The 12,817-nt window shown below is 48.0% G+C and overlaps 1 protein-coding gene across 7 annotated transcripts in view; it reads left to right on the top strand.

Moving 5' to 3' along the window:
• The window catches only part of LOC122711126 (zinc finger protein castor homolog 1-like), a 110,834-nt gene that overhangs the window by 66,419 nt on the left and 31,598 nt on the right, over positions 1-12,817 (top strand). For all 7 annotated transcript variants that reach the window (XM_043929591.1, XM_043929595.1, XM_043929594.1 and 4 more), the window contains one exon: positions 12,148-12,626. In XM_043929591.1, the coding sequence (XP_043785526.1) occupies positions 12,148-12,626 (479 nt within the window). The remainder of the gene's footprint in view (positions 1-12,147; positions 12,627-12,817) is intronic.

Genomic DNA, 12,817 nt, shown 5'->3' with positions numbered 1-12,817 from the left:
TCCAACTCGTGAGTCAGAGAGAAAGAGAAAGAGAGGGAAGATGAGACGGAGACGCTTGTTGACGCGTTTAACGCATCTCGCTGACGAATGTACGTCGTCTTTCTCGTTAGAATTAATCCCGTTTTCTATTTTCATTTTCGAGAAACGAGAGAGAGAGAGAGAGAGAGAGAGAGAGAGAGAGAGAGAGAGAGAGAGAGAAGTCGACGATGTTACAACTGTTAATCGTCAATCTTTTTTTCTTTTTTTTTTTTTTTACCAAATTAACGAGTTTCCTCAAATCTCAACGAGGAAGAGGAGAGGGAGGATGCATCGTTTCGTAAGCCAGCCTTTCCTTCTCTCGTCCACTTTTTCAGTGAAATTAACACGCGACGATCGAGGTCAATGGGCGTTGGACGATGAAAGACGAAAACGAATATCGCAGCGTACCCGGAGTTTTTCACTCGTCCACGATCCTCCTCCTTCCCCTCCTCCTCCTCCTCCTCCTCCTTCTCCCTCGTTTTTCTCCTCTTTTTTCTCTTTTTTTTTTTTTTCTCTTTTCTTTTTTCCCGCCCGACTCCACCCGGCATCTTGTTTATTTTGCCCGTCATCCCGCTGACACTCGGACATTCGTTTAAATTTAGAATTGAATGGGATCCTTTTTACCGCGCGCGCACTTTGGTGCCATAACGGATTCCCTCCTCGGGGAGGGAAGATTATTTGTTTAATTCCGGTCCACCGTCGATCACTCCACCCCGTTTCCCTCTTCCTCTCGTGGCCTCTCACATCGAAAACGCGATGTAAATATTTTTATTACTTCTCGAGGGAACCTCGCCTCGCGTACCCTCCCTTCGCTCCTCTCCCCTCCCCTCCCCTCCCCTCTCCTCCTCGATCCCTTTCGCGTTCCTTTCGCGGCCACATCTTTCTCCACCATCCAACAGATCCAAAACTCTCCACCGTCTATCCTTTGCACACGTGAATCAATGGAGATCGGAGGATCAGCTTCTCCCAGATGATCCCAGAGATAGAGATGGATCGAGATAGAGATAGGGATAAGTAGGGATGGGTAGTCGATTTTCGCTTTATCTTCGCTTTGCTCGACTCGCGTGCATCTTGGATCGATCCACGGATCGGGGAGGGGGGAAGGAAAACGGTGAAAACCGGTGTCCTCCTCGCGTCGTTCTCGATCGAACGAGAGAGAGAGAGAGAGAGAGAGAGAGAGAGAGAGAGAGAGAGAGAGAGAGAGAGAGAGAAAGGGGGAATATTTATCGTACAAAGAAATATCTGTGGACGATCTTGTTGTTTCTCTCGAACTTGGATTTCTGGAATCGCGTAAAAGTGGCGAAGCGGGGATGGTGGAAACCGGTATCCGATAAAGATAAAGCGGATCAATGAGGTGCAAAGAGATGCGCGTGGTTGTAAAATTCACGCTTTGCACACCTCGAAAGGGAGGGGGAAAAGGGGAAACCGACAAATAAAACGATCGAAACGATTTCTTTTTTTTCGCCCGTTCTCGATATATATACACACACACATGCATACACGCATATACGTAGTCGCTTCTCGAAGTCGGAGGAGCTTTAAAAAGCATCCTCCGAGTTCTTTCTCGGGGTCGTAAATTCCATTTTAATCGATCGATGCACGATTGTCTCGCGATTGGCAGTTTACCAAATTAATATTGGGCAATCGATCGAGAACGTAAACAAGCGGTGAATAATTTTTACGTTAATACCCGTTCGTTTGTTCGTTCGTCCGTTCGTTCGTTGTCGATCGATGTCGAAATCGATGTCGAACTGGTATCTAATCTCAATACCAGAGATTCTAAAAATATTCGCCGGCACGCAAGAAGAAGAGGATTGCAATAGATTGGAAAAGAGACAAAGGGAATATACCAGCCGCGTTCATCGTTGGGCGGCGACGTTTCCATTGGACGAGGGGGGGAGGGGGGGTGGTGGACGGGCTTCTCATAACCCGATAGAAAAGACGAGCGTGTCCATTAGCGTTTCCACGGAGGGCCGGCGGAGGGTCGATTAATTTTTCAAACAATCCCACTGGCGGGGACTCATCGATTCGTGGGCCGAGATAGGGAGAGGCACTGGACACGTCCCGTGGTAAAGAGAGAAAGAGAGAGAGAGAGAGAGAGAGAGAGAGAGAGAGAGAGAGAGAGAGAGAAAGAGAGAGAGACGGCCCATTAGGCCCCGCGGCGCGGAGGCCCCTGCTGCCCCTTGTCAGTCTCCCAAAACCAGAAAGTCAGCTTGTCAAATTAATCACGGATGACCAATCCATCAGCAGGCATTCCTAGCCGAGGAGAATCTTTGCTCTTTCTCTCTCTCTCTCTCTCTCTCTCTCTCTCTCTCTCTCTCTCTCTCTCTCTCTGCGTTTCTGCCCACCACCACCGGAGAGGGGAAGGAGGAGAGGAGAGGACAACGACAGCGAAGGATTTCGACGTAGTTTGTGCCCCCTTTTTTCGAGGAAACGTTATGGTATGCGTGTGCGTATACCACCAGGCAACCTGACGCTTCTTCTGCGGCTAACCTCTTCTTCTATCTTCCTCCCGTTTTCTCGCTGCCCCTTCGCCGACCCGTTTGATAGATAATGTTAATGCAGGGGAAAGAGGACACGGGCGAGGGGGGACGAGCTTCTGGATGAGTAATGTTAACCCTTCCGCGCTGCACAAGGACACGACGGGGAAAGTGTTTGCGCAGCGTTTGCTGCTCCAACAGGGACGAGAGGTTTTCGAAAGGTTTTTCTGGCAGGGATATTTACACGAGGTATATACACGAGGGTTTTTTTCCCCCCTCTCCTCCCCCTTTTCTCCTCTGGTTAACCTCCCTTAACCAGAGTGACCGTCTGACCAACGGCGATCGTGCACCAATCGCGTTTAAATCCGATCTCGTTCCACGAATGCGCGAGCCACGATCTCGGATCTCCGGAAATTCGAAGGGAAGGAAGGAAAGAATCACGCAAGGGTTCCAAGAAGTTGGAAATTGGAATCCACGCGAGCGAGATCACGTTTCCGTTCCTCGAGCGCGCGATAAAACCGTTCAACGGTTATTCTGTAAACGTATAAAAACATACAGATATATTTTCCCGAACTCGAAAGTTGGAAACTCCAAAGGACGAAATTTCCAAAGTTCTCGTTCGTTGAGATTCGACGAATCTCAAATGGCGTGAATTTTCCATCGCGGAGGGAGGAGGAGGAGGAGGTCCTCGTTGGTGTTTCGGATGTGGAAACGGATCGACCCCTCGGTCGACGAAGATCGGGTCGAAGAAGGGAAGAAGTGGCCGAATCCTCGAGAGCGGTTTTCTCTCGCATTCCCCGCGAACAAGTCACACGGCACCGTTTTTTACTTGGCGATTGCACAAAATTTCGCCAGGCATTTGCCAACTATTTATTACAGGCAATTGGCAAATTAGCGGTCACGCGTCACGGTTTTAGAATCGAACGGAAACAATGGGATCACCGATTATATTTAAATCGCCGCCTCCTCCCGATCCTTTCTATATCATTTTCTAGAGCTGTCTAGAATTAGCGCGGTCACTACGGATAAGGTTAACGCGGCTTTCTAGGGCTTGGTATTCCTTTAGATAGATCGGTAATCGGTCCTCTCGTCACGCGGCCGCGTGGACGATTTTAGAGAACGTTTTTAGAGAACGTTTTTAGAGAACGTTTTTAGAGAACGTTGCGTCTCGTTTCGATCTTCTCTCTCTCTCTCTCTCCCTCTCTCTCTCCCTCTCTATTGTGAAACGGGGAAGGAAAGATGCAAAGGGGGAGAAATTTCGCGCGATGAAGGGTTAAGGGCAGAGTCTTTTATCCGGACGTCGTCACAAATTGATACGGCGTTGTACCTTCGTAGGCTTCGACCATCTTAACGAACTTCTCTCCCTCTCGTTTTCTCTCTCTTTATCTCGTCTTGGAGAATCTTGGAGAACCGCTTATCCGCGAATCCACTCGATTCGACTCGATCGAATCCTCCAGCACCTGGTTCGTGTAATTATATTTCTAGATATTTCGATCGTCCTCTGGGATAAAACTCTAAACAATAAATAAATTCTTAGGTTTTCCTCGTAGTAGTTTAGTAAAAATTGGAAAATTTGTCAGTCTGAAAAAATGAACGCTTCGATCTGTCGAACGAATGACGACGAGCGAATAAGACGAACGAGAGGAAAGAGAGAGAGAGAGAGAAAGAGGGAGAGAGGGAGGGTTTTGCGTGGACGGATAGCAGTTTACGAAAACTGTTCCCGCTTAACGTATCGGCGAGTCGAATACAGAGTTGGGACTGGGGAATATTAAAGCTGGTCTAATCTTAATATTCAAATTCCGTGGCGAGACCTCACCACGGCGGTTCGACGGGGGTGGGAAAGGGGATGGGCGAAGGGGGATGGTAAAAGTGAGCCGAGCGAGCGAGCGAGCGAGCCAGCCGCGCATAACCGATTCTCGAACTCATAAATTTTAAATTATGTCAAGCAAAAAGAAAGGACGCGCGGATGGGACCCGACCTCGGATAAAATAAGAGGAGGAGAATGAGAGACGAGGCCCTCTCCCCCTCCCCTCCCCTTCAACCGCTTCTGCTCCAGAAAAAAGCAGAAAAGCTTCCTCCCCTCGGACGGGAACCCAAATCAGGAGGGGGGGGGGAGGGGGCCGAGTATTATTAAGGAGAGGAGGCTGGGAGGCTTTTCGTGAAATCACCACGTGTTCCGAAATAATATTCCGTAATTATATTCCGTAAATACGAGAGGTGGCCAATAACAACTCGTGTGTAGACGAGAGAGCGGGCGAGATTCAAAAACTTCGCTCTATCTTTATTCACAACTTTTATAGCCGCTCTTAAAATATATTATTCGAATATACATTTCGAAGAATTAAAGACGCGTGGATGTGTGTATTCGCGGTTGAAATGGAAAAAAAAAAAAGAAAAAGAAGAAAAAAAGAATGCCCGGTCGTTCGAGCAATACGCTTATCTCGTTCGAGGAAAAAGTAGAAGAACGAGTCTCGCGTCTCTGAAACGTTAAGATTTCTGGGTTTTAAATCCGTTTTAAAAGTGTCATATCGTCGAAGAACGAACCAAGTTGGAGGAACGAAGGTGGAGGGGAGTGGAGGGGGGACGGGAGACTTATTGCCTCGGCCACGTTTTCCATACGCGAAACAGCTTTATGGGGGTCGCCACGAAATTTCGAGGGGAGGGGAGGGGAGGTGGGGAGGAGGCCCCCCCCATTACCGCGTCGCGAGGGGCCCCACCGAGTCGAATTTCCGGCATTAATTCGACATTATGCGATATTCAAATCGGGGCCCCGTGGAATTTTTTCGCTCTAACGAGCTCTCCTCAACCCCCTTTTCCCTCTCAACCCCGTTCCATCATCCACGCCCTCCGGCTGCCTTTTTTCGCCCCTTTTCTTTTTTCCTTTTTCTTTTTTCACGCTTCCAACCGCTTGTTCGACCGAAGTCGAAGGAAGGAAGGAAGGAAGGAAGGAAGGAAGGAAGGATGGAAGGAACGTTACTTTCCCTCCGCGTCGATCGTTTTGCATCTCGACGAGAGCGAAATCGCGATCAAAATCCCGTTTCCCAAAAAATCGTAGGGTTATCCTTCCCTCCCCCCTTCTCCCCTGTTTAATAGGACCCCGTATCGAGCCCCGAGAGAGGCCGGCACAGTTGGGCCACAGAGGAGAGCTCCTCCAGCCGCGGCTCCTCTTTGTTCATGGCCGTTTCATTTTTCGAGTACGGCGGATAATTAATCTTGGGTGGGCATAAAAGGGTTTTCGGGTTCGGTCGCGAGAAAAAATGAGCGCAGCTCTGGCTTCGAGCGTGGCCAGTTGTTCGCTGCCCCTTTTTCTCCCCACCCCTGGCCCCTCGCCCCGTGTCTTTCCGTCTTTATATTTCTCCGTGTTGGCCCGTTTCCCCATCCCCTCCCTCCTTATCCCTCTTTCCTCAGCCTCCCACACCCGCGGACGTGGCACCGCGGGATTCTAAACTGGCATCCTTGTGCATCCAATACCAATATTCTTTCTCTCTCTCTCTCTCTCTCTCTCCCTCTCTCTCTCTCTCTCTCTCTCTCTCTCTGTCTGTCTCTGTCTCTCTCTTTCTCTCTCGGTCCCCACGGACGTTTTTTTCAGAATTTGAGTCAATAAAAAATCGCCTGGAACAAAGGAACGAACGGCCGCCAATTTCTCACAGGATAATGTCCGGGGCCCCATCGTGGCCCCGGTGGAACGCTAATCACGGCCAGGCATCTTGACTTCTGTTAGGTGTTAAAAATGGGCCCCGCGGGGCCCTTCGGTCTTTATCTCGCCCCAACTCCGCTCTTCTACGCCACCCTTCCTTCCTACCTACCTTCCTTCTCTCTCTCTCTCTCTCTCTCTCTCTCTCTCTCTCTCTCTCTCTCTCTCTCTTCTCCCTCGTCCGTCTTCTTTCCCCCCTCTCCCCTCTCGTTGCTGCTCTTCGTCACGGTCAAATATTAAAATTTGGAAACGTTACACCCGGCCCCCCCGACGAATCCTCGTATTCCGGGGGCCCGGCGCTTAAAAAGATTACGCAGACGCCTCATTAATTCGAGCTCGACTCGCTCCCCGTGGCGATTTTTCTCCGAGGAATCGCGAGATCGGGATCGCGCGAAACCGAATATAACCCTCGTCCCCCCTTTCTTCTATTCTCTCCCTTCTTCAATATCTCTCCTCTATCTGTATCTCTCGAAGAGACGAAAAACGGAAAATCGATCTCGCCAAACTCCCGTCGAAAGTTTCCCTCCAAATCGGAAGGAGACTGTCAAAAACGATCCATAAAGTAACGTAGCCCTTTATTCCGTTGAAACGATCGATCGAGTTAACGCTGATAGACTTCTCTCCCTTCGCGCAAACAGATTGTAGAATCGTATTATACTATCGATTCAATTTCTAGGCCTATATCTAGACCTTCGAGATTTTCGTCTCATTTACACGCGTTACGTATATACGTATAGGTAGATTTTTTTTTAAGAGGAGATTTCTCGATCCCTCGTACACCCTCCAGTGAACGTTTTCGACAAGGCGCAGGTAAGGTACGAGAGCGAAGAGAAACCGGCTGCGAAGAGTTGCTTTAATGACGGCAGTCGATTCGCCTCGGTCGATATATCGTCGTCGGCGATGACGAGCTGATGGAGAATCGACGATTTATGGAGAGGAGGAGGGGGGGGGGAGGGAGGGGATGCCGACTCGGAGGCCGACTTTTCCATCGCGATCCCCGTGCACCGTTTGATGGATAGGGTCTTCTATCGCGCGACCTTGAACCCCTCCCCCCCCTCCTCCCTCAACAGGTGTCGATGCTCGAATCGATTTTCCTTTTTCCCATCCCGCGAAATTATTCCATTATACACGTACTACACCCAACGAATGAACCATTAACGCTTTTTCAACTTTTTTCCTTCTCTCGACCGCCGACCTCTTCTCGCATTCGCTTCATCTCCGAAAGAAAGGGGCAAAAAGGGAAAAGATTAATCGTCGAATGTAATCCGTTAAACGAGAAATGTGTCCTGTAATTAACTCTCCCTCTTTCCTCGTTGGGATCTTTCCTTTCTACTACGCAGAGTACAAATTAACCCTTTATAAACACCTTTAAGATCTAGCCTAAATCTCGAGAAAAACTTCCATTTCACCCTTCATATTTCTATTCTTTTACCAAAAAAAAAAAAAAAAAAAAAAAAAAAAAAAAAAAGAAAGAATCTTCAACGTCCTGTCCCATCTCCCTTAATCAATAAAAAATAGTTCGATCCTGGAAAACGAGTTAAACGGTAGAAGAAAGTTGGCCGATCCGTGGAAGAGATAGCGCGTCGTACCGGTATACGCGAAACGAAAGTGGAGAAAATAAATACGTAAAGAGAATGGAAAGGGTTAACGAACGCGGGTAATAAAGCGTGTGAACAGTAAATCGAAGACTCTCGTGGGAAACGGAGACGAGACGGTGTGCGCGCATTGGTCGAACGCGAAATCCGTGTCGCGATTTCCACGTATGCACGTTAGGCATGCGTAACGCGAGGAACACTATAAACGGTCGCGTGTTTCATTACACCGACGATACGCACGAAATTCGATTCTAATAGGAAACAAGAAAGCCGAGACCCCGCGACCACTCGTAATCCGACGTCCCGGCGCGTTTCAAATACCTAAATCACGAATAACGACGCGATTCCTCGTAAAACGGAGTGGCCTGGCCCCGACAGAGAAGATCGTGGCCGGGGACTTATCGCTAATTGCGATATTACCACGGTGGACAACGATCGTTTTTCGCGCGAGCCATCGAAACGGCAAACGATTTCACGCGTTCCTGGAATGCGTCGCATAAAATTCCACGACCCTGTTTATCCGCCCCTCCTCCGTCCATCCCTCTCCCGCCCTCGATCCGCAACCGTATCTTGCCGATCTAACCAGCCAACAGCCTGGATCCGCGAATTGAGACATTTTTATCTTCCCGGATAAAACTTTATTCCGTGAAAAATCTTAACGATCCTGGCGATCGGAATTTGGACGGCAATCGACGTAGGATTTTTTTCTTTTTTTTTTTTTCGTTCGAAAACCCCAAACTCGACCGATTTATTCCCCCCCCCCCCCCGTTCGAGGGGGTAATAAGAGGAATTAGAGGAGAATTCGCAAGGATTCGCGCGAACGGAAGGATCGATAAATTTCCAAACTTTTTCGATGCCGTGATCGAATCAAATAAGCGAGCGAGTAAGTAACGATTAGATCTGCGCGATAGATATTTTTCTCTCACGCTGCTATCCGAGAATGAGAAGAAAGGGAAAGAAAGAAATTCCCTCGAGTCCCTTCCGAGGTACTCGACTGGAGGTATCCCGGAACGATTACTCGGATTTCTCTTCCGAAAGGAGTGCCTCGTGTCTCGATTTTCCATCCCCCCTTCGGTTACGGGACGAGAAGGAACGATGATCCCTTTCCACCCCTCCGTCGTATCCCGTTTCTCGTCGACCCTTTTCCGGAAGAGGAACTGTGGAGGAAGGGCTGTAGTGAGAAAAGACTACAGCCCTAAAGGAGAGGAGACAGAGAGGGGGCTGTAACCAGGCAGGGTCACGGGGTGAATACCGTTTTACCGACTATTAACTCACTTTTACCCTGTTTTTTTTTTTTTTTTTTTTTTTTTTTTCTTATCCCGCGAGAGAAGTGGCGCGAGGGGAAAGGAGGAAGACGAGGGAGACGAGGGAGACGTGCGCAGCTACGTGTTTTTCTTCCCCCCTTCCGATCTTTCTCGCCTAATCTCCCTTTTTTTCTCTCTCGAGGTTTCCCCTCCCCTCCTCTTTTATTTTATTCCACCTTTTTTCTACCCATTTTTTTCTTCTTTTTCCCCCCTCATCCCGGATTCTTTTCCGGGCTACGTACGCGCGCGCGTGTGCAGGTAGTCGCAGCTACCTGCGAACTGGTGGAGTGGAGGAGATAGAGAGAGGAAAAAAAAAAGAAACGCGAATTTTTGGGGGCCACGGTCGATTTAACCCCTGAGAAAAATTGCGCGCGACCCTCGGCTACGTCGACCGGGGGTTAACCGATTTCTCTCGGGCCAACTTCGAAATCGAAGAGGCAGCTTTCTCGATCTAACCATTTAAAGGCTTAAGTATCTCGTAAAAATGGGTTCGGAGGATGGGCGAGTTTTTTTTTTTTTTTCTTTCACCCCTCCATTTTTCGCTTTCGTTCTTCGCAAGGGTGAAGACGATTCGAACGTCGTCGTCACGGTTCTTCGTTCCGCATTTCGAAATCTCTCGAAATCGTTGCTTCGATTCGTGTAATTACCACCTTCTCGAATTAATAATATCCATAATGTAGGGTGTTGGAGAGAGATGAAAACAAAAATTCAATTCCTCGACGAAGAGAGGAGGAGAAAAAAAATTCCAAAAATTTTTCAACGGACGCGCGTTAGAAGACTCGCGTTTTCGCTTGGAGAGAGGAATTTTTAATTTATGAATCTTCCCTCTTGACTCGTTAACTACGGCAATTACTCGGCCGGACGTTTCGATTTCACCCCCACCACCCCCGACCACTTCCCTCGTCCTTTTTCTCGCCACTTGATTTTTATCAATCGGCGGCCGGCCCGCTCCACGATGTGGAGCAAAGACGAAAGGGAGAACGGGAGAAGAAACACGGGATCCCCGCGGCGCAACCTCCGCCTCGGGTTCGGCCCTTAAAAATCGAGTCAATTTAAGGATCCGGCTCGGAGGATGCGAGCATAACGCCGCGATCCTCCCTCCCGAGCGGTATCCTCTCCCCCTCGTGCAAATCCATTTACCGTTGAAACGTGTACCGAAATCGTTTCAACCTCGTTTCTTTTTTTATCGCCCACACAACCGCAAACCTACCTTGCTTTTGTCTCTTCCTCCGTCCTTTTAAACGGCTTTCCTTTCAAAATATCGATCGAACCGAGAGAGTTATTTCGCTCGTTTCTTCGATTAAATTAAACGCTGTGAATGTGTCGTCGCCCCCTTTTTCTTACTTTTCGCTTTGCCAACTTCGTATAAAAAAAAAAGAGAGATTTTATCCACCGTCCAAGAATTTTCCCACAAATCTCGATCTGCGTAATCATTTATCATCGACCGATCCGTCTCGTTAAACGTTAATATTGGAATCGTCCCGTGGTAAAAGTATAGCGGTGTGGAGACGAAGCGTAAGGGGTTGGGTAATTTCGATCAGACGTCATCGGTCGTTGTTGGGTCAGAGGGGGTCCTCGAAGCCCTTTCCACGTTTTCGAATCTCTCTCTCTCTCTCTCTTTTTTTCTTCTTTTTAATCCACCTGGTTCCAAACTCTCTTCCTCGTTTCGCGGCCACGAGATCGAGTACTGCAGGTAGAAAGTCTGTTGGTTGAATTCCGAATGTTCTCATGGATCCTACACGGTGCGAATAAACCCCGAATGGAATCTACCTGAATCGCAGACTTCGCACCCGGGGATATTAAACGCTGCCCTTACTCCTTCCACCGGCTCAAATCCTCCGTGCGTTCGTTTGTCTTCCTCTTTGGGAAGAAAAGAAAAAAAAAAAAAAAAAAAAAAAAAAAAAGAAAGAAACGAGGAATCATCTTCAGCTGCACGATCGGCAGCAAGATTTGGATTCGGCTCTCGTTGGAGGCTGAAGATTTATGGAAAAATTATTGTTATTTTTTTCTTTTTTTTCAATCCACGAAGAGAGAAGTAAGAAAGAAAAATTAGATTGCTTTTCAATCAGACGAGAAGGGAAATCAATTTTGCAAAGAATGAATTCTTCTCTATTCGTAGTCATTTTCTCTTTAAGGATTTTCTGTAATGGAAATTCTGTAAGTTAGTTTACACCAGTGACTATTTCTTGGCCGACTATCCGACGTGGATGGAAAGCATCCAGACTGTGGTCAACCAGTGGTCGCTAATGCTCACTTTCTCTAAAACACTTCCTTATTATCAGTTGACCGTTGTGGACGGGTATCTATTGTATATATATATATATATATATATAGTTGTACCGAGAAAACGAATTACAATAAATAATAATAAATGGGATTAAGAGATAGGCCGGAAATAGAATTCTGAATTTTCAAAAATAAATAGATGCGTCGCACTGTATATATATAAATATCGTTTAAACGTAATTTGGATGGAAGGAGTATCTAGTAGAAGAAGGGTATGAATGAAAATTGGTGGTTTAGGGAATCGGCAGATGTACCTGCTCCCGCAGTCGATTGCGGCTTTTTCAGCGTCGAGACGTCTCAATTTCACGACTCTCGGCCTCGATCGGCAAAAAACTTCCCCTCGCTCGCTTTTTTACCTCCGTCCAAGTCGTCGCGTTTCCCAATTCGTCGACCCGTATTCCCGTTTTCGGCCAATCGAACGAACCGATCCCCACCCAGCTTTCCGAAATCTCGGAAAATCTAGCCCCTCCTGGCCAGTCTCTTCGAGGTGTCGGCGGAAGCAGGTCGAAGAGTCGAAAGCTTGAAAAACTTGGGAAGGAAAGAACGAGCAAACTGCTCGAACAATTCTTCGAAAAAAAGAAACAAAAAAAGAAAAAAAAAACGATCGTTCGATCGACAATTTACGCGTTTGAAAAAGTTTTACGCGAAAGAATGTAACATGTAGCTCGTAATACGTAATACGAAGGGAGTAACATTTAGATTTATCGAAATTCGATTCGTCGTTGTTGACTGAAAAAGGGAAAAAAAAATGTTGAAACCTCGTGTTACAGGGAAGGTAAAAGTAAAAGAGGAAAAGGATGCTTCCTCGATGGCGCCAGGAAGCCCACCGACGCCACCGCACACCCCCCAAAGCCCACCTCGACACAATCCACCCCCGGGTAACCTGTCTCAATCCTGTCAGACGTCGAACGCCAATTCTCCGAATCTGCAGCAACAGCAACAGCAGCACCAACAGCATCAACACCACCAACAACAACACCAGCAACAAGAGTCGAATCAGCAGCAGCAGCAACAACAGCAGCAGCAACAGCAACATCAGCATCATCATCAATCCATTCACGCGATCACCAACACGCCCCTGAGCCAGATCTTGGTCCAGAATCCGGCCCTTGCTCAACTACTGCAACAGAATCCCGCTATTCTGTCGCAGAATCCGCAATTGGCGCAGTTGCTGCAGCAAAATCTTCAAGTTCAGATGGGCAGCGTCCTTTTCCAGAACGTGAGGAGGGAGGAACCTGAAGAATCGAGGGTGAGTCAGTCGAACAAATTAATTAGACGGGAAGGGTCCCTTTCATCTCCCGCGGACCGTTTCGCCGTTTCCCTCGCCTCTCTCTCGCCCTCGTGACGGAAATGGATTGTTTCGTTTCCTTTTTCCTCCTTTTCCTACGCTCGTCCCTCGCCTCGGATACTTAACGAGAGGAACGCGTCGTTCACGATGGA

The sequence above is a fragment of the Apis laboriosa genome, unplaced genomic scaffold (assembly GCF_014066325.1).
Source record: "Apis laboriosa isolate Shangri-la unplaced genomic scaffold, ASM1406632v1 scaffold16_cov148, whole genome shotgun sequence".
Classification (NCBI taxonomy): Eukaryota; Metazoa; Arthropoda; class Insecta; order Hymenoptera; family Apidae; genus Apis; species Apis laboriosa.
The sequence above is the reverse complement of the archived record's forward strand: the minus strand, read 5'-3'. Positions and strand labels throughout refer to the sequence as shown.